Here is a 22,500-nt window from a genome sequence, read left to right on the forward strand (position 1 = left end):
TTTGTGGTAAAGGGTACCTCGGTTGCTTGTATTTGCACAATCAATTATTCAATTGTTACACTTAATTGTGTTTCGTCCTGAACGAAATGCGCATTCGCATTAAATATAAATACATATCATCGTTCTTTATTCTAATTGTCTTCATCAGCTGATGTAAGGCACCATATATTTAAATGCGAGCAAAGGAATTAATGCTTAACGTTACACCTTATTTAAACCATTTCCACGTGAGATGCAAATAGCGATTTATCATAAAAGATAAATAATTTAAGTTCAAATTCGATATTGCTAATGGGCAAATATTCGTTGCGCCATAACGCATAAAACACACGTGACACAGAAATGCATTTTCGCTTTTCTTAGGCTAACACTATCTAACAAGAATCTATATGTGGACTAAAGAATTAACTCACAAACAATACTATTCCTACTATAAATATTGATGTATGGCTTGAGGCGGTAAAGAGAGAGAACAAATGTATTTTATGTAAACCATTAACAATATGTACATCAGAGAAAGAGTGTCTTTCATATTCAGGAGATATATGCACAACCTCCTTTACGTAATATATTTCTCTTTCATTCTGAGAAATTTAATTATCTTCCCCGCATGGGAAATGTGAGGCCAATACTATAGTTTTTAAGCTGCGTGTTGGAGTCAGTTCAAGCTTGAATTAATCAGAGGATGTCTTTACTAATTATGTTCCAGCAGAAGTACGTGATGCATATGTTGTGTGATTATTCGTATTCTGAAGGAAAAGCTAAAGAGACACTGGCGAAGAAGTTAATTCATAATTGAAGATATGCAGATACAAATAATACTTTCGTGCTTCCCTTGATGCACAAGCGAATGCCGTTTTCCATTCTGACTGAAGCGCCTGCCGCAGATACTGCACCCGAAGAGATTTACATTCGTGTAAGCAAGCGCATGCAGCTCAAATCATCTCTTTCCACCGAAACTTCTCATGAAAATAATGAAGTTCATCGGTAGTTTAATACTTGTTTTAAAGAGAATGCGGTCTAGTTGGGTTACTAATACTTGTCTATTCTGTTCTAGGGTTGTTGAGTTGTCGAATAGGTTGAATATTGGACCTGTAGAGTTTGCTATTTCCGTAGTAAAATCATGTAACTAGGTCTATTAAGATATAATGTCTTTCATTCGTTTTTATTACCATTCCGCCCCATTCAGTGTATACTTCTCATGTAGTCATCTCTGCCAGAAGACCCTGGAAAGCCTCCCTCCGCAGAGACCTCTTAACAGTAGCCAGCCTCTGCCTGTGCACCACGACATGTCTCACCAAATGAGCCTTTTGCACGAAGAACTTCCTGCAGATGCCGCATCCGAAGGGCTTTTCGTTGGAGTGTAAGAGCGAGTGCCGAAGGAGGTTCCCCTTCTGACTGAAGCGCCTGCCGCAGGCATCACATTCAAAGGGCTTTTCTTTGGTGTGTGTCAGCGAATGCAGATCTAGGTGGCCTTTTCGACCGAAGCGCTTGCCACAGGTGCCGCAGCCGAACAGTTTCACCTTCGAGTGTATACTCATGTGATTCAGGAGGGTGCTCTTTCGTCCAAACACTTTGCCGCAGGTGTGGCACCCATACGCTTTCACCACCGTGTGTACAGACAAGTGAGCCTTTAAGTTGTCCTTTCGTCCGAATGCTTTGCCGCAGATGTCGCATTCGAACGGTTTCAACCCCTCGTGTACATTCTTGTGGACCATCAAGTTGTCTTTCCGTCCGAACACTTTGCCGCATGCCTCGCACTTGTATGACTTATGCGCTTTGGGGCTCATCTCGTAAGGGACGCAAATTCTAATAGATGGTTTACTTATATGATCTCAAGCTTGTATGGAGAACGTGTTTTTATAAATTTGTACCTGACCCAAGTATTAGCAGGGAACACAGGATGGATTTCATCATGCGGTTGCGTGTGGTTTGAGGTAAAGGGGAACGAGGCCAATTTGGAATCAAAATCATCACAATTTTATCTATACACTTATTACGTCGCGTTCCATATTACTATGATTGTTTTACTTTCGTTTTCAACAAATAATTTCGATGAATATTATCTTCGCATTATCCAGTGGTTGAATTATCCTCCCTTGTTGTGATACTGGAAAAAGGTTACCAATATACAGCTAAAATAACAATGTATTGTTAATATATATAAAGACTGTATGTTCAAAATCAACATTTAGTTAGGTATTCACTGTTAAAAAGTCCGTATTTAGATTTAACAGTGAGCCCATAATGTAAATTGACTTTATTTTGAGTACTGACAGAACATGAATGAGACACATTTACAATGAATCCTATTTTCTGAAATATATGTCTTATGTTAAAACATGTTTTCATTCTATTTTTAACCTTTCGTGAGAATGAATGTAAATAGATATCCGTGTATTTTTTTATATAACCTAACAATATTTTGAGTTGCATTTACTGTCATTGTAATGTATACGCAACAAGTTATTCTATAATTATTCGAACAGTCAAAACCTGCACAATGTAATAATTATACAGTACATGTTTCCTCAACAGTATCATTATATGTATACAAACGTAAAAAAACGATTTTAGGCTTTATATCTAAACATCAAAATGCAGTTTTTATTCAGAAATATTAATTATAAAGCAGGTTTTATGTAAAATATCATTAACTATTATGGAGACACTCCGCTAAGAAAAGTAAAAGGTCTGTTCCATTCTTACATTGAAGGACAGAAGAGAGCATATTTCGAAAATATGGGATTAATGTTAAAGCAAATTTTAATTCCATTTTCCAATTTTCATGGATTTAGACACTAGATTTGCGTTAAAAAACGATGTATTTGGTTATGATGTAGACAACTATAGGGCTCAGTACTTTGCTGTTTCTATCTCTCTTTGTCTAAGAAATATTTGTTGCAGACTAACGTTAAAAATACATTTACAAAGGAAGTTCACATGACAGCACCAGATTTGTAACTTTAACAAAATATTATGAAACTGCAATTACATGTCTAAGTTATCTTTCAAATAGATATTATGATAATAACATTAAATAATAATAATAATAATTTTAATGATTATTATTACAGTGTAAGAGCCCGGTATTGTTACGTTACTTTTAATATTATATATCATACAGAAACATAAAGGATTTACATGAAGGGTAATTTCTCTTCTGTATAAAAATACATATTTTTTATTGTTACGTTACTTTTAATATTATATAGACAAAAATATGGGATTAATGTTAAAGCAAATTTTAACTTCATTTTCCAATTTTCATGGATTTAGACACTAGATTAGCGTTAAAAAACGATGCCTTTAGTTGTGATTATTACAGTGTAAGAGCCCGGTATTGTTACGTTACTTTTAATATTATATATCATACCGGAACATAAGGGATTTTCATGAAGGGTAATTTCTGTTCTGTATAAAAATACTTGCTTGAATTTAATTCTATTCAATCCTCTTCAACTGGTATAACAACTAGCTTGCGTCTAATGCATTTACCACAAAGTTCTATTTCGTGGTTATTTCCCTTCCCTTCCGAGAATATGCTGGACCTTGCACCTGAGGGAGGTTTCCTTGGCCTCAGCGGAAGACCCTCGCCCGGACGCCTCCCTCCGCCGACACCTTTTGAGAGCAGCCAGCCCCTGCCTGTGCACAACGACGTGTTTCACCAAATGAGCCTTTTGCAACGAAGAACTTACTGCAGCTAATCACCTCTTTACACCACCTTCACCTTACGACACCAAACACCCCGTGCGGTTGGTGATGCTACCCAGCCATCCTTGCCACCCCCCTTGCACTGCGAGGTCGAAACGGAATAATGGACAATTTAATCACTTACACCAAAGCCCAGGATTAATTGCGTACACCAGCTGAAACCCATTCCTATTTTCGGTTTATACGCAGGGTCCCTTTGTGCTGTTGATCCCTGATGATGGACTAAATCCCTCGTTGACCCGCTGGCAGAAGAATTAGTTTTGGATTTAGTTCATAATACAATGTATAGAAATAAATGTATTTACGTGACTGTTCAAAAGGCAAACATTCTGCTAACATAGATAACATGATGCATGAGTGAGAGAGTGAGCTAGAAAGAGAGAGAGAGAGAGAGAGAGAGAGAGAGAGAGAGAGAGAGAGAGAGAGAGAGAGAGAGAGAGAGATTGAGATATAGATAGACACACACACACGCATGAGTGAGAGAGTGATGCATGAGTGAGAGAGTGAGCTAGAAAGAGAGAGAGAGAGAGAGAGAGAGAGAGAGAGAGAGAGAGAGAGAGAGAGAGAGAGAGAGAGAGAGAGAGAGATGCAGACAGACAGACAGACACAGCGAGGGAGAATTATGAGTTACGAGGTGGAGGATACGTTGAAAATAAACTATTTTCGATTTAGAAATTGCTGCGATCACATAATTAATTCGGGAAATTAAAACGATATAATTTTGAATGACGATGATCGTTCTATTGACAATAACGATGATAGCAATAGAGACAAATGATAATTATATGAACAATAATAGCGATAACAAGCATGTTATAAAAAAGCTACAAAGAGGGAAAATTAAGCATCTCATCGTTTACGCTATGAATGATAACATTTCCTTAGAGTTTATAGGATAACGACAAGAAAGAAAAATGAAAATCCTTAATCTGTGACGGTTTTTAAGTAAAGATCTCTCTTCCTCATGCTCTCGACTTAGTTTCATTTCTTGTGAGATCAAAGGGAATACTTGAATAGTTATGAATTATTCGTTCTTTCGATGCCAAACGCGCGATTGTGGGGCACATTTTTCGAAGAGATATTAACGTGGAAGCTTCTGCCTCGGATATGCAAACGAGAAACATAAATTCCTGTGAGCGGAAAGACTCAAAAGATTCGTTACTGTTAGCAGGCAATCCTCCTCCTTCACTGGTGAAACAAACAGGAGGACTCACTAACACTCAATGGATGGAGTTAGTTCCTGCAAAAAGTGCGACATACTTATAAAGAGACACACACACCACAAATCTAATTATTCAATACTCTTGAGCAGTGTGTCCAATTACTTTATATAAGCTACCAGAAAAAAATGAAATATATTTAAAATAGTATTAGGATTATTACAGAAGCTTGCGCGGCATGGTCGTAACAAGATCTTCATTTGTTTCCATGACAACTGGCCATAAAAGATACGAACTTCAAGGAAGCTATGACATGGTTAATCAGTGAAATTCTCTTTTGATCTACTTCACGAACCTCGCGAGGAATGAAGGGAATGGAAATCAACGTCTTTCTGACGGTAGCTACTTACTCTATGAATATAATGAAACTGACGGTTTATTAGGTAATTTATTAAATTTACTAGCCAAAGCAACTTGTGTTTCACGTGTGTTAAACATTGCGTTTCGTCACTCTTTCCCTTCTGAGAATATGCTAGACCTTCAGGTGTTCCATCAATTTGAAAATCCGCCTGAACTGTAAACCGCAGACCTTGCACCTGAGGGAGGTTTCCTTGGCCTCAGCGGAAGACCCTCGCTCGGACGCCTCCCTCCGCCGACACCTTTTGAGGGCAGCCAGCCTCTGCCTGTGCACCACGACGTGTTTCACCAAATGAGCCTTTTGCACGAAGAACCTCCTACAGATGCCGCATCCGAAGGGCTTTTCGTTGGTGTGTAAGAGCGAGTGCTGAAGGAGGTTCCCCCTTTTGAGTGAAGCGCCTTCCGCAGGTGTCGCATCCGAAGGGCGTGACCTCCGCGTGTCCCTTTTGGCCGTGGCACATGAAGGACCTTTGGGTTATGGTATTTGCGTTTCATCCTGGAATCTAATGACTTTCAAATAAAGAGAGAATGGTGTTTAATATACTTAATGTTTAATATACTTTATTTCGTTCTTAGCTTTTCGTGAGAATCCTAGATTGCCGGCTATAAACACCTACTCTTCTCCTCTCTATGTACTTTAATTCTGGCTTCTGCATTTCTCTTTCTCGTCATCAAAATCTCTTGTAGTAAATTTTCAAAATAAGGGAGAAAAAATAATTACAGAGTATTAGGGACACAATAACAATATTTATAATTAACACAAATTTGATATTTTCATTTCTTTTCGTTTCCTGACGCTGATTATGAAGGACTATATTTCTAGTAAGTTATTTGCTTCTCTGAAATGCAACAGACATATGATCTGATGTTTTAATTACACAAATAGACTATGATCTGTGTAAAAAGCGTGAATGATACTCTAAGTGTCCATTAAGTACATGAAGTTCTGTGCGCGTAAACTGAATGGCTGGATTTACCTTTACCTTTCGATATTGACAAGAAATATATATCAATGTCACACATGTCGCTTCCCGGGAAGTCGTTTATAGGTTCCGATCGTGTTTACGAATAGATTGTGTTTCAACAACTAAAAGATTCCCTTTAATTTGTCATGGTCCTTATTTATATTAACCTACATCAGGATTAAAGTATCTTTACACGATTAGCCGTAGCATTGTCAGTATCGAGGAAAGCCCGTTTTTCCTTTCGGGCAAAAAAGGAAAAAAGTTACAGTACAGGTAAAAGAGACATGGCGGTACACGTTGATGACACAGGCTAACTTAAGTGTAATAAATAAACTCATATACATAGGAATAGGTGTTCGAATCCTAGCATACCATTCATGTTGAATATTCCTATGTTTATGAGTCTATTTATTACACTAACTTAAATTTTTTCTCAGCCGGAACTTCCTTCTCTTCAAAATCTCGTTTGCGCATCAGATATGCATTATTGATAGACTGACATGTGAAATACCAGTCCGGAATACACGTGATCTTCTATCTTCTAGGAATTCGCCTAGATTTATTTGATTTAGACACATTGGCAATATATCTTGCGGAAGTCCCTTCACTTTCAAGCTGCTGTCCAATGACTTCTAGATATGCATAGGAATCTCAATAATGAGTGAGGGAAACAGCATATAGAAAGTTTCTCTTTCTGTCTCTCTCTCTCATATATGAACATGTTATCTAAATTAACAGAATTTTAGCCTTTTGAACTGTCACATAGATATGGTTATGCTAAATCCGAAAATAATTTTAAAACGGGTCAAAGAGGGATTTGGCTCTTTATCGGGAATCAACAGCATCATATATCGAAGGTGAAGTAAAGATGTGATTAGTTGAAAAGGAGCATGGCTAGAAACTACGATATACAGGAATGATCAGTTATTGTAGGTGGTTCGCCCATTCAACCGCATGAATGCTTGACGATCTGCATAAACGTAGGTTTCGTTCCAGTTTTTGTGTAGAAGGTGATTAGTGGCAAATTACTTGTTTTTAATACCTAATTAAAGGTCATTTTTCATGTCATGGCTAACATAGCTACCCGTCATATGATGATGCTGAGATAATGCCATGCAGTTGGAACTTATTCGATGGCCTGATAATGACTAATTACTCCTTGTGATCTATTCAAACTGAAGGATTTGTAAGGATTTTTATCATCATACGCATAGTCTCTCAGGATCAAACCAACTTCCTTCTGGCATGTAAACTTCGTAAAAAATTATCTAAATTATTAAGAGATACACACATAACCTCCCCCCATAAATGTGTGTGTGCGTGTGTGTATGTGTGTGCGTGCGTGTGTGTGTGTGTGTGTGTGTGTGTGTGTGTGTGTGTGTGTTGTGTGTGTATGTGGTGTGTGTGTGTGTGTGTGTGTGTGTGTGGGGTGTGTGTGTGTGTTGTGTGTGTGGTGTGTGTGGGTGTGTGTGTGTGTGTGTGTGTGTGTGTGTGTGTGTGTGTGTGCGTGTGTGTGTGTGTGTGTGTGTGTGTGTGTGTGTGTGTGTGTGTGTGTGTGTGTGTGTGTGTGTGTGTGTGTGTGTGTGTTCACCATGAGAGGAAGAGCTCATCCTTTTCCATGCTGACTTCACGGAGTAAGAATCAATTGCACTCATCACTGAGGGAGAGAGCATCACATAGACACTTCCCGGTGGACTCTCGCCCTTTTACCCGCACTGCTTTTCCCCCACCAATACATGGTGTGTGAAAGATGGAATAATGCAATGCCGCAATGATATCAATAAATAACAACCCTCCCTGACCAGGACTCGAACCTAGGTCACTCCGGGTATGAAACCGGAGGCCAGTGCTAAACCAACCATGCCACATGACCCATTAAAAGGAGTGTGCAACTAGGATCTCACTGGCTCCATAGACGTTACCTATCTACTGATACTTGAGTAATGATAGCGAAGTTTTACACACACTCCCCGTGGGCACTCGGTGGAAATTGATTTAGCAATTCAAATCCTAAGTCAGATGTCCTGAGGTATATTTATGAAAGATGGAATAATGCAATGCCGCATTGATATCAATAAATAACAACCCTCCCTTGGTTTAGCACTGGCCTCCGGTTTCATACCCGGAGTGACCTAGGTTCGAGTCCTGGTCAGGAAGGGTTGTTATTTACATGGTGTGTGGTTTACCATGATTTTATTGTTGTTGGCTCGAGTTCCTCTCTCTCTCTCTCTCTCTCTCTCTCTCTCTCTCTCTCTCTCTCTCTCTCTCTCTCTCTCTCTCTCTCTCTCTCTCTCACACACACACACACACACACACACACACACATTTATACATCGACATGTTATCTATATTAGCAGAATGTTTGGGAATCAAAGCACAAAGAGACCCTGCGTATAAACTAAAAATAGGAATGGGTTTTTGTCTCGGATATGCAAACGAGAAACATAAATTCCCGGGAGCGGTAAATAAGCAATTTACTAGAAATATAGCGTATGTACAGAGCCCTTCACACTCTGCGTCATGGAAACAAAAGGTAATGTAAATGTCAAATCTTTATTGCTCTGGTTGTACGTCGCAAGCCTCTGTGATGATTATAAACATTGTAACTGTGTCCCTAATACTCTGTATATATTACTATGGCAAGAATTAAACTATTACTGTTTTCAACTATATATGCTGGGGATAGTGCATGTATAGGTACATTATGTCGTAGAGGACTCATTATTGAATTCTGTTTAATAGAGTATTGAAAATGTATTTCTTCTGCCGTTGTAATGAGAGCAATCATAACATCTTGTGTTGGCATGAACACGCGAAACATATATTTTGAGTGATATATATAGGTTTAAAACTTCCATGATATATTGTTCTAGGAAACCCATTGTTATTTTTGCACTGCCGGTGAAATATGATACACTGTCGAATCATTTTCCCCCTTTTGGCAATTATACTACAAAGGAACATGGTGCATGAAAAAACGCAGAAACCATAATTGAAAAACAGAGGAAGAGTAGCTCTAAAATATTCTCACGCAAGGCTAAATAAAAACTTTGCTTCAGCATTCTAAACCCAATTCTCTCTCTCTCTCTTTGTATGGGAAGGAATATCTATTATGAATGATGACTTTTTTCTAACAAGACCGAGTTCCCCTCACAGTGCCTTGTTCAAAGCCGCGTTCCCACTCCTCAGGGTCACGTGAAAGTTCTCTATATAGCTTTCAGATCAGCCACAAAGTCATCAGTTGGTTCTGAGATTCCAGGATGAGTTGCAAATCCCATGCCACCGCCGAAAGGTCGTTCAGGTGTCATGTGTGCGGCAAAGTGTTCGGCCAAAAGGGCCATCTGATGATTCACATGAATGTCCACGCGGTGGTCAGGCCCTTCGGATGCGACACCTGCGGCAGGCGCTTCACTCAAAAGGGGAACCTCCTTCGGCACTCGGTCTTGCACATCAACGAAAAGCCCTTCGGATGCGGCATCTGCAGGAAGTTCTTTGTGCAAAAGGCTCATTTGGTGAAACACGTCGTGGTGCACAGGCAGAGGCTGGCTGCCCTTAAAAGGTGTCGGCGGAGGGAGGCGTCCGAGCGAGGGTCTTCCTCTGAGGCCAAGGAAACCTCCCTCAGGTGCAAGGTCTGCGGATTACAGTTCAGGCGAATTTTCAAATTGATGGAACACCTGAAGGTCCAACATATTCTCGGAAGGGAAATAGTGCGCTAGACAGAAGCTAGTTGATTAGCCAGTGTAAAAATGATTAAATATAATAGATTTCAATTTATCAACCACTTTCACCCACACAATTCAACCTTTATGTATAAGTATACATATAAATAATAAGTAGAATATAGAATAATTATTTCTAACTATGACTCGCAGGTTTCTGTAAAATAATCATCAGTGTGTGAAATTCAGTAAAGGATACTCTAATCCAATTATATAGTCTAGATTTTGTTAACAAGGAAGCTCAAAATGGCGAAAGCATATTCGCACGCTTTTAGCTCATGAAAAAATATATAGTATGGTAAAAATTTCATTTCCTCCATTAAAATAACCGTATTTAGCTCAGCGAAATGTTACGTTGAAAGGGGTGATTGTTATCTTGATCACGCAGACAGCTACGTGTCTTCAACGAAGCGAACCACCCGTCATATGATGGTGCTGAGGGAAAGCTATTGAGTTTGGAGGGTATTTGATAGCCTGAGAGTGACTAATCCTTGTGTTCTATTATCATGATCATCTTTACGGCTTAAGAACTTCGTAGAAAATCTGAGTATCACAAATCACCTTACACTGGTGAAAACTTAAATGTTCGGGAATATTTTTCCTGTTGCATAAGAAAGGAGTTTGAATAATGAATGCCAAATTATGCCTTCAGCCATACCTTGATCAAATGCAATGAAATCATTCCATTACTCAATTCCGATCAGATTTCGATGCAACAGACACGTGTAATTAAACCACATCTTCAGAAAAGCTAAACAGATATTACTCGAGCAATAAAACCCAATATTGGACCTCAAGTTTTATTGCAACATCATTTTCGATTTAAGTGATTTTATCGAATGCATTATAGTATGAAAGCGAGTAAATTCAATTACTTTATGATAGTCCGCATTCAGTGAAGTAAATGCGAAATGATCTGTTCCTGCATTTAGAGGCACGAGAGCGATTTTCGTCATTATGGAAAATGGCGGAATGATAATGGTAGCCTCCCTAGACCAAATCAATTACTTTCATCTAAAATAGATACATAAGTAGATAAATGTACAAGTAAATAAACAAATAAGTGGACACATAAAGATAGAGATAATTAAACAAATGAACAAATAATTGAACGATATAACGGTGGCCCAAAACAAACCTAAAGCTAAAGACTCGCGCTGAATAAATCTGTCGCGTTTAATACAACGTGGAAACCATTGGATCCCAAAGGAGGTGGTTCGTAACAGCAACCTTGATACGAAGATATTTTTTTATGTAAGTCCTTCATTTGATTAAAATAAATCAAAGCAGGGTTTATTTCATAATATATACACATGTGCATATATGCACATGTGTATATATTATGTGTGTGTGTGTTGTGTGTGTTTGCGTGTGTGTGTGTGTGTATATATATATATATATATATATATATATATATATATATATATATATATATATATATGTGTGTATATATTATGTGTGTGTGTGTTTGTGTGTGTGCGTGTGTGTGTGTGTGTGTGTGTGTGTGTGTGTATGTGTATGTGTATGTTGTGTGTGTGTGTGTGTGTGTGTGTGTGTGTGTGTGTGTGTGTGTGTGTGTGTGTGTGTGTGTGTGTGTGTGTGTGTGTGTACACACATATATATATAATCACACACACGCACATGTGTGTGTATATATGTATTATATATATATATATATATATATATATATATATATATATATATATACGCACACACACACACACACACATGTGTGTGTGTGTATACACGCACATGTGTATATATAAACATAAACATATATATACATACGCTGTTCTGTATATATATGTATATATATATATTGTATATATACATATATAGATGAGGTGTTTATAAAATCTATTCATCCGATGGCCGGTCCGTCATCCCAATAATAATTAGCTATAGGGGAATTATTTTTCATACACTAGCCAACTGTACTAACACCATGCCTAGAAACAGAAATAATGCATGACTGTAACAAAGTCAACATCATGCAAAGATTTTTTCGATCAAATTTGGATTACTAACGAGGATCAAAATGCAGCATATGAAAAACAAACTATCTCTCGTACTGGAGTTATAGCGTCACCTAACCCCAGTGACCTGGCTTGTTCCTTATACCATTAATTATGACCTTGAATCGTTTGGAAATGCCAGACGGGGATTCGGATCTGAGTAAACCATTCATGGTGAATTTCCCCCATGTTTATTGACTCCATGTTGCTGGTAGGGCTCGTAATTTTTACCTGTACTGTGATGTGTTTTCCATTTGCGCTTTAATACATGGTGTGTGACACACGGGATGTATTGTTATTAGCTAAAGGCTGTTTGTTTTATTTTTTCTCTAGATAAAGGAAAAAAAACTGCTTTAATCGATACTGACAATACAACTGCTAATCGCGTACAACATAATTTATCCTGATGTAGGTTAGTATAAATAAGGACCATGATAAATTAAAGGAATCTTTTAGCTGTTGAAACACAATCTATTCATGTGTGACATTGATATATATTTGTTATCAGTATCGAAAGGTAAAGGTGGTAATCCAGCCTATCAATTTACGTGCACAGAACTTCATATACTTAATGGACAATTGCAGGTAGAGTATCATACACAGATAATAGTCTATTTGTGTAATTAAAACTGTTGCAAATCAGAGAAGCAAATCACTTACTAGATACATTAAGTGTAAATATATTACATGTAGAGACAGAGTCCTTCATAATGAGCGTCATGGAAACGAAAAGAAACTGAAATATCAAATCTGGATTGTTCTGGCTGTACGTCGCAAGGGCCTGTGATAATTATAAACATTGTTATTGTGTCCCTAATACTCTGCAATGCGATACACTAGTTTTTTTGCAGTTTTACTACAAGAGATCTTGATGCACGAGAAAGAAAAAGCAGAAACCAGAATTTAAAAAAATAAAAAATTGATTCAGTATATTAAACACCATTCTCTCTTTATTTGAAAGTCATTAGATATCAGGATGAGTCACAAATCCCATACCACCCCCCAAAAGTCTTTTAGGTGCCATGCGTACCGCATGGTCTACCAAAAGGGCCATGTGATGATTCACAAGAATGCCAGTCGGTGAAACACGTCGTGTGCACTGGCAGAGGCTGTCGGCAGAGGGAGGCGTCCGAGCGAGGGTCTTCCGCTGAAGCCAAGGAGACCTCCCTCAGGTGCGAGGTCTGCGGATTGCAGTTCAGGCGGATTTTCAAGCTGATTCTCGGAAGGGAAAGGGTGACGAAACGTGACGTTTAACACACGTGAAACACAGGTTGTTTGGCTAGTAAATTAGGATTTAATAAATGAACTAAGAAACCGTCATTTTCATTACATACATATAGTAAGTATCTACGATCAGAAAGACATTCTTTTTTCCATTCCCTGCATTCCTCGCGGGGGTCGTGAAGGAGATCAAAAGAGAGTTTCATCAAGCAATCGTATCATAACAGGTTTGAAGTTCGTATCTTTGATGACCAGTTTCTGATCGAACAACTGTTGTCATGGAAACAAATATAGATCTTGTTACGACCATAACGCGGAAGCTTCTGCAATAATCTTAATACTATTGTTAAGTGTATTCCAATCACGTTTTTAGGTAGCTGCTGTAAGGTATTTGGACGCACTGCTCAAGATTATTGAATAATCAGTTCTGTGCGTGTGTATGACTTTATAAGTATGCCGCACTTTTTGCAGAAACTAAATCCATCAATTAGTGAGTGATATTCCCCTTCCTTCCTGTCTGTATCATCAGTGAAGAAGGATGATTGCCTGCTAACAATAACGAATCTTGTGAGTCTTTCCGCTCACAGGGATTTATGTTTCTCGTTTGCATATCCGAGGCAGAAACTTCCACGTTAATATCTCTTCGAAAAATGTGCCCCACAATCGCGCGATTCGAGAGAACGCATAAATCATAACTGCACAAGAATTCTCCTTAATCTCACAAAAAAGTCGAGAACATGAGGAAGAGAGATCTTCACTGGTATCCCGTCCCAAATTAAGAATTATTTTTTTCTCTCTTTTCTTTATCTTAAAAATTCTAAGAAAATGTTATCATTCATACCGTAAAGGATGAGATGCAAAATTTTCCCTCTTTGTAGATTTTTTTATGACATGCTTGTTATCACTATTGTTGTTCATCCAATTGTGTATCATAATTGTGTAATTGTATATCATCATTATTGTCAACAGAAGAATCATCGCCGTTCTCTCTCTCTCTCTCCTCTCTCTCTCCTCTCTCATCTCTTCTCTTCTCTCTCTCTCTTCTCCTCTTCTCTCTCTCTCTCTCTCTCTCTCCTCTCTCTCTCTCTCTCTCTCTCTCTCTCTCTCTCTCTCACACACACCACACACACACACACACACATTTATACATCGACATGTTATCCATATTAGCAGAATGTTTATTATCACCATTATTGTTATCATTTGTGTCTATCACTATCATTATAGTCAACAGATGCAACATCGTCATAAAAAATTATATTGTGTTTTTATTTGAAGTACATAAGCAAAAATAATTTATTTTCAACGTATCTTCCACCTCTCAATTATGTTTATGTTTATATTATCTCTCTCTCTCTCTCTCTCTCTCTCTCTCTCTCTCTCTCTCTCTCTCATGCATCGACATGTTATCTATGTTAGCATAATGTTTGCCTTTTGAACAGCCAAGTAAATACGTTTGTTCTATGCATCGTATTATGAACTAAATCCGAAAACTAATTCTTCTGTCAGCGGGTCAAAGAGAGATTTAGTTCATCATCGGGAATCAACAGTATCAAAGCACAAAGGGACCCTGACTATAAACCGAAAATAGGAATGGGTTTCAGCTGGTGCACGCAATTAATCCCGGGCTCTGATGCATGTGATTAAGTTATCCATTATTCCGTTTCGGCCTCGCAGTGCAAACGGGTGACAAGGACGGCTGGTTAGCCAACAGTTCCCGGTGTTTGACGGACTGCAGAATATGGTAATAATAGCAATATGCAAATCATAGGGTTGCCAATTTCGCAAAAATGGATAGTTGTATATGTCGGAGGTGAAGTAAAAAGGTTATTAGTTGAAAAGGAACATGGCGTGAAACTATGATACACAGGAATTATCAATTATTGTGTGTGGCTCCGCCCATTCAACCGCATGGATGCTTGACGATTTACAAAAAAAAGCCTATAGGATTCGTTTCACGTTTTGTCTAAAAGGTGAGGTAAAGAGGTGATTAATGGTAAAGAATTTGATTTTAAAAAAATACCCAATTAAAGGTAATTTTTCATGTTATGGCTAAACATAGCTACCCGTCATATGATAATGTTGAGAGAATGCATTGGAGTTGGAACTTATTCGATGGCCTGATAGTGACTAATTAATCCTTGTGATCTATTCAAACTGAAGGATTTGTAAGGACTTATTATCTGGCCATTAGCCTCTCAGTTGCCCATCCTTTTCCATGCTGGTGACTTCACGGAAGAACAATCAACTGCACTCATCAGTGAGGGAAATAGCGTCGTTATTGAAATTCGTATGCAGATCTGGAAGTCATTGGACAGCAGCTTGAAAGTGAAGGGACTTCCGCAAGATATATTGCCAATGTGTCTAAATCAAATAACTCTAGGCGAATTCCTAGAAGATCACGTATATTCCGGACTGGTATTTCACATGCCAGTCTGTCAACAATGCATATCTGATGTACAGACGAGATTCTGAAGCGAAGGCAGTTCCAGCTGTGTTAATATATTTTTCTTTTCTGTATTAAAAGGTAAAGGCGTTTCCTTCATTTTTATACCGTTCACAGAACTTAATTTACTTACTGGACAATTGCATTTAGAGTATCATTCAAACACTTTAAACAAATCATAGTTTGTTCGTGAAATAAAAACTTTAAAATCCTACTTGTAAAGTTGCAAATCAGAGAAGCCAAAAATTTACTAGAAATATAGCGTTATATAATTATATAACGGAGATATCTATCATGAGTGCTGATTTCTTTCTAACAAGACCGAGTTCCCCTCACAGTGCCTCGTTCAAAGCCGCGTTCCCTCTCCTCAGGGTCACGTGAAAGCTCCCGATATAAGTTTCAGATCAGACACAAAGTCATCAGTTGATTCCGAGATTCCAAGATGTGTCGCAAATCCCATATCATCGCTCGCAAGTCCTTCATGTGCCTCGTGTGCGGCAAAGTGTTCGGCCAAAAGGGCCATCTGATGATTCACAAGAATGTCCACGCGGAGGTCAGGCCCTTCGGATGCGACACCTGCGGCAGGCGCTTCACTCAGAAGGGGAACCTCCTTCGACACTTGGTCTTGCACACCAACGAAAAGCCCTTCGAATGCGGCATCTGCAGGAAGTTCTTTGTGCAAAAGGCTCATTTGGTGAAACACGTCGTGGTGCACAGGCAGAGGTTGGCTGCCCTCAAAAGGTGTCGGCGGAGGGAGGCGTCCGAGCCAGGGTCTTCCTCTGAGGCCAAGGAAACCTCCCTCAGGTGCAAGGTCTGTGGTTTACATTTCAGGCGGATTTTAAAATTGATGGAACACCTGAAGGTCCAACATATACTCGGAAGGGAGAGGAAATAGTACGTTAGACACAAGCTACTCGGTATTCCAGTGAAAAAAATATATATATAATGTGAAATACTTTCGTTATAAAGGATACTCCACTCCAGTTATATCTTCTGTGTTAACAAGGAAGCTCAAAGTGGCTTAGCATATACGCATATAGCTTATGAATAAGTACTAATAGAGTATAGTAGACAACAATAATTATGTCTGATTATATCTCGCAAGCTTCCGTAAAATAATCATAAGGGTTATTTGTGACCCAATTACTGTAAAATACCTTTGTTATAAAGGATACTCTCCTCTAATTATATTTTCCAGGTAGCCATTGTGTGTGGACTAGTACAAAGATAATTGGGGGAGGTTATATTTAAATAATTTTCTACGAAGCTCTCATGCCAGAAGGAAGTTGTTTTGAGAGACTAATGGGTATGATAATAAAAATCCTTCAGTTTCAGATTACAGAACATCGAATAAGTTCCAACTCCATGTCATTATCTCAGCATCATCATATGCTGGTTATGTTTAGCCATAACATAACCTTTAATTAGGTATTTTAAAAAACAAATAATTTACCACTAATCGCCTCTTCATCTTACCTTCTACACAGAAACTAAAACGTAACCTACGTTTATGCAGATCGTCAAGCATTCATGCGGTTGAATGGGCGAACCTCAATACCTCAACCTACAATAACCGATAATTCCTGTTTTCAACTAATAACATCTTTACTTCACCTTCGATACATGATGCTGTTGATTCCCGACCCGTTTGTAATTTGTTTTATGTGGAAGATATGTTGAAAATTTATTATTTTCTCTTCAGAAAGCGCGTCGATCATATAATTCATCCAGAAATACAAACACTACATAATTTCGGATAACGATGATACTTCTGGCGACAATAATGATGATAGTAATAGACACATTTGTGTCTTCGTGCAAAATAATAGCGATAACAAGCATGCTATAAAACAGCTACAAGGAGCTACATTCTCGTAGTCTTTCAAAGAAAACCCTTGATTTGTTACGGATTTTAAGTAAAGATATCTCTTCATGGTCACGAGTTAGTTGCATTTCTCGTGAGATTAAGGGGAATACTTGTGCAGTTATGACTAATGCGTTCTCTCGATGCCAAACGCGTGTTTGTGGGGCACATTTTTCGAACAGATATTAACGTGGAAGTTTTTGCCTCGGATATGCAAACGAGAAGCATAAATTCCTGTGAGCGGAAAGCCTCAAAAGATTCATTATTGTTAGCAAGCAACCACCCTCCTTCACTGGTGATACAAACAGGAGGGAAAGGTAACTCACTCACTGATGGATTTAGTTTCTGCAAAAGGTGCGGCATAATTATAAAAAACACTAAAAATAATATTATAAATGTCCTTACTGCGTATACTTGTAGAACTAATTATTTAATACGTCCAATTACCTTACAGTATCTAACTATTGTTGCTTCCATGACAACAGCTGCTCGAGCAGAAACTGGTCATCAAAGATACGACTGCCCTTCGTGTGCGATTCTCTTTTGATCTACTTTGCAAACCTCACCCCTAACCAATTCCGTCTGATACTACCAGGAATGGAGGGAAATGGAAATAAAATGTCTTTCTGGAGAATGATTGATTTATTAGTCAAACAACCGGTGTTTAATGTACGTGTTCAGCTGTTAGTTTAAGGCAGAAAATTAAATTTCTACTATACTCTATTAGTACTTTTTCATAAGCTAAAAGTGTGCGAATATGCTAAGCCACTTTGAGCTTCCTTGTTAGCACAATTTAAATTTGCTGAAGAATTAATTATTCTGTACCCTTGAGCACTGCTTCCAATTATCCTCCCACATACAATAGGTGACTAGAAGATATAACTGGAGTGGAGTATCCTTCATAACAAAGGTATTTCACATTATATATATATATTTTTTTTCACTGGCATACCGAGTAGCTTGTGTCTAACGTACTATTTCCTCTCCCTTCCGAGTATATGTTGGACCTTCAGGTGTTCCATCAATTTGAAAATCCGCCTGAAATGTAAACCACAGACCTTGCACCTGAGGGAGGTTTCCTTGGCCTCAGCGGAAGACCCTCGCTCGGACGCCTCCCTCCGCCGACACCTTTTGAGGGCAGCCAACCTCTGCCTGTGCACCACGACGTGTTTCACCAAATGAGCCTTTTGCACAAAGAACTTCCAGCAGATGCCGCATCCGAAGGGCTTTTCATTGGTGTGCAAGACCGAGTGTCGAAGGAGGTTCCCCTTCTGAGTGAAGCGCCTGCCGCAGGTGTCGCATCCGAAGGGCCTGACCACCGCGTGGACATTCATGTGAATCATCAGATGGCCCTTTTGGCCGAACACTTTGCCGCACACTTGGCACATGAAGGACTTGCGAGCGATGATATGGGATTTGCGACACATCTTGGAATCTCGGAATCAACTGATGACTTTGTGTCTGATCTGGAACTTATATCGGGAGCTTTCACGTGACACTGAGGAGAGGGAACGCGGCCTGAAATAAGGCACTGTGAGGAAACTCGGTTTTCTTAACATGCGCTAGAAACATTTTTTCTTACTCTTTTTCTGTTTTCAGTTATGATTTCCGTTTTTCTCATGCATTATGTTCTCTTGTAGTAAAATTGTCAAAAAAGAAAGAAAAATCGATTTCCCCGGCAACGCAAAAAATACAATGAGTTTCCTAGAACAACAGATAATGGAAGCTTTAAATCGAAATACATCAGAGGTAAATATTCGTCGCGCCTCAACATATAAAACTCATATTCCGCAAAATTAACTTTCAGGAAGTTAATGGTCGACTTTACATAAGTTTTGTGTGTTCGCACTAAGACATAATTTTATGATTCTTCTCATTACAAATGCAAAAGAACTGCATTTTCAATACTCTCTTAAACAATATTAAATAATGAGTCCACTGCTACAAAATGTACTTATACATGCAGTATCGCCAGAATATACAAGCGAAAGCAGTAGTGATTTAATTCTTGCCAAAGTAATATATTCAGAGTATTAGGGACACAGAGGCTTGCGACGGACAGCAAGAACAATAAACGTTTGTCATTTACATTACTTTTTGTTTCCATGACACAGATAATGAAGGACTATGTATATAACAATATGTTTCTTGTAAATTGTTTGCTTCTCTAATTTGCAACTTTACAAGTATATGATTTAAAGTTTTAATTTCATGAACAAACTATGAGAGAGAGAGAGAGAGAGAGAGAGAGAGAGAGAGAGAGAGAGAGAGAGAGAGAGAGAGAGAGAGAGAGAGAGAGAGAGAGAGAGCAGAGAAAGGAAGAGAAAGAGAAGAAAGAGAAAAAAACAGACAGCCTCTAGCCAACAACAATAAATTCACTGTATGCCACACAAAAATAGGGGAAAAAATTGCGGTACTGGTAAAAAAGATCGACTGGGAAGCAGTGTTTATGGGTTAACGGCCTTCCAGCGACGTGAAAGTACATGTATGAGGCAGGCTAAGGCTCACAGACATTTACTCAGCTGTAACTCCCTTATCGTCGTACATTCTCTCGTTTGTTCATCAGATATGCATTGTTGACAGACTGGCATGTGAAATACCAGTCCGGAATATACGTGATCTTCTAGGAATTCGCCTAGATTTATTTGATTTAGACACATTGGCAATATATCTTGCGGAAGTCCCTTCACTTTCAAGCTGCTGTCCAATGACTTCCAGATCTGCATACGAATCTCAATAACGACGCTATTTCCCTCACTGATGAGTGCAGTTGATTGTTCTTCCGTGAAGACACCAGCATGGAAAAGGATGGGCAACTGAGAGGCTAATGGCCAAGATAATAAGTCCTTAGAAATCCTTCGGTTTGAATGGATCACAAGGATTATTTAGTCACTATCAGGCCATCGAATAAGTTCCAACTCCAGCGCATTCTTTCCTCATGACGGGTTGCTATGTCCAGCCATAACGGGAAAAATGACCTTTAATCGGGTATTTTTTTTAATCAAATTCTTTGCCACTAATCACCTTTACCTCACCTTCTAAACAAAACGTGAAACGAAACTTACTTTTATGTAGATCGTCAAGCATCCATGCGGTTGAATGGGCGAGCCACACAATAATTGATAATTCCTGTGTGTCATAGTTTCACGCCATGTTCCTTTTCAACTAATAACCTTTTTACTTCACCTCCGATATACACAACTATCCATTTTTGCGAAATTGTCAACCCTATGATTTGCATATTGCTATTATTACCATATTCTGCAGTCCGTCAAACACCGGGAACTGTTGGCTAACCAGCCGTCCTTGTCACCCGTTTGCACTGCGAGGCCGAAACGGAATAATGGATAACTTAATCACATTCATCAGAGCCCGGGATTAATTGCGTGCACCAGCTGAAACTCATTCCTATTTTCGGTTTATACTCAGGGTCCCTTTGTGCTTTGATACTGTTGATTCCCGATGATGAACTAAATCCCTCTTTGACCCGCTGACAGAAGAATTAGTTTTCGGATTTAGTTCATAATACGATGTATAGAACAAACGTATTTGGCTGTTCAAAAGGCAAACATTATGCTAACATAGATAACATGTCGATGCATGAGAGAGAGAGAGAGAGAGAGAGAGAGAGAGAGAGAGAGAGAGAGAGAGAGAGAGAGGAGAGAGAGAGAGAGAGAGAGAGAGAGAGAGAGGGGTGGGGGGGGGAGATAAAATAAAAAAATAAATAATTTTTGCTTATATACTTCATTCGGCAAATACAAACACGCTAGCTGAAGAATTTGTTTTCGGATTTAGTTCATAATACGATGTATAGAATAAACGTATTTACTTGGCTGTTCAAAAGGCAAACATTATGCTTATGTAGATAACATGCCGATGCATGAGAGAGAGAGAGAGAGAGAGAGAGAGAGAGAGAGAGAGAGAGAGAGAGAGAGAGAGAGAGAGAGAGGGGGGGGGGGAGGGGGAGACTGAATCATAATTATAAATTAAGAGGTGAAAGATACGTTGAAAATAGATCATTTTCGCTTTAGAAATCGCTTTGATCATATAATTCATTCGGCAAATACAAACATGACCTAATTTTGAATGACGGCGATGGTTCTGCTGACAGTAAAAATGATAACAGACACAAATGCTAAGAGTTATAATAACAATAACAGCGATAACTAACATGTTATAGAACAGCTACAAAGAAGGTAATTGATTATCCTGAGCGTACGAAGGATAACAAAGAAAGAAAAGAAGATATAATAGTTTTCTAAACACTGACGTCTGTAGTAAAGCTTAGCGAAATAAAAATGAAAATCCTTAGTATGTGACAGATTTTATATGAAGTGGATAGTGGGTCGACTTGCGATGCCTTCCACTTGTTCTCGATTTCGTTGCATTTCTTGTGAGATTAACGAAAAAAAACGAGATGAGGAGAGGATAATCGGGGCGAGGAGAGGAGAGGAGAGAAGAGAGGGAAAGTAAAGAAAAAAAGAGGGGAAAGGAAGAGAATGCTTATGATCGTGTTTTCGCTCCTGATTAATGCATTCTCTCGATGCCACAAGCGTGGTCACGGGGCATACTTTTCGAAGAGATATTAATGTGGAAGTTTTTGCTTCGGATATGCAAACGAGAAACATTAATCCTTCTTCACTGACGGTGCAAGTAGGAAGGATAGGTAATATCACTCACTAATAGATGGATTTAGTTATTTCTGTACATATAAACACGCACTCATACATACACAGACACACACGTACACCCACTCACTGACTGGCAGAAAAAGTAATTGTTCAGTAATTATAGAGCAGTGCGCCCAATTATCTTTCCGCTAATCCACATACAACAGTTTACTAAAAAAAAAAAAAAAAAAAAACTACTTTTTAATAATAGTACTTTGGGTCACAAAAAAAAACCCTTATGATTATTATGAAAGCTTGCGAGACATAGTCAGAGGTAACGAGATCTGTGTTTGTATGACGGCAGTTCCC

General features: G+C 38.7%; 3 protein-coding genes across 3 annotated transcripts in view; 2 read left to right on the plus strand and 1 right to left on the minus strand.

Moving 5' to 3' along the window:
- Positions 1–1,182: 1,182 nt before the first annotated feature.
- LOC119578356 (gastrula zinc finger protein XlCGF49.1-like) lies at positions 1,183–1,790 on the minus strand. The gene has a single exon (XM_037925954.1). The coding sequence runs from the start codon at positions 1,788–1,790 to the stop codon at positions 1,200–1,202; it is 591 nt and encodes a 196-aa protein (XP_037781882.1). The 3' UTR covers positions 1,183–1,199.
- A 7,726-nt stretch (positions 1,791–9,516) lies between these two features.
- On the plus strand, positions 9,517–9,972 carry LOC119578477 (gastrula zinc finger protein XlCGF8.2DB-like). The gene has a single exon (XM_037926054.1). It carries the CDS (start codon positions 9,517–9,519, stop codon positions 9,970–9,972), a length of 456 nt encoding a protein of 151 aa, XP_037781982.1.
- Positions 9,973–16,099: 6,127 nt separating this feature from the next.
- Positions 16,100–22,500, plus strand: part of LOC119578478 (gastrula zinc finger protein XlCGF8.2DB-like) — a 20,726-nt gene continuing 14,325 nt past the window's right edge. The window contains exon 1 of the mRNA XM_037926055.1: positions 16,100–16,307. Coding sequence (XP_037781983.1) covers positions 16,100–16,307 — 208 coding nt within the window. The remainder of the gene's footprint in view (positions 16,308–22,500) is intronic.

This window comes from Penaeus monodon, chromosome 11 (assembly GCF_015228065.2).
Source record: "Penaeus monodon isolate SGIC_2016 chromosome 11, NSTDA_Pmon_1, whole genome shotgun sequence".
In the NCBI taxonomy this organism is placed as follows: domain Eukaryota; kingdom Metazoa; phylum Arthropoda; class Malacostraca; order Decapoda; family Penaeidae; genus Penaeus; species Penaeus monodon.

Excerpts from the sequence above, each read along its gene's own strand:
- LOC119578356 (XM_037925954.1), bottom strand. The coding sequence starts at position 1,790 with ATGAGCCCCAAAGCGCATAAGTCATACAAGTGCGAGGCATGCGGCAAA.
- LOC119578477 (XM_037926054.1), top strand. The coding sequence starts at position 9,517 with ATGAGTTGCAAATCCCATGCCACCGCCGAAAGGTCGTTCAGGTGTCAT.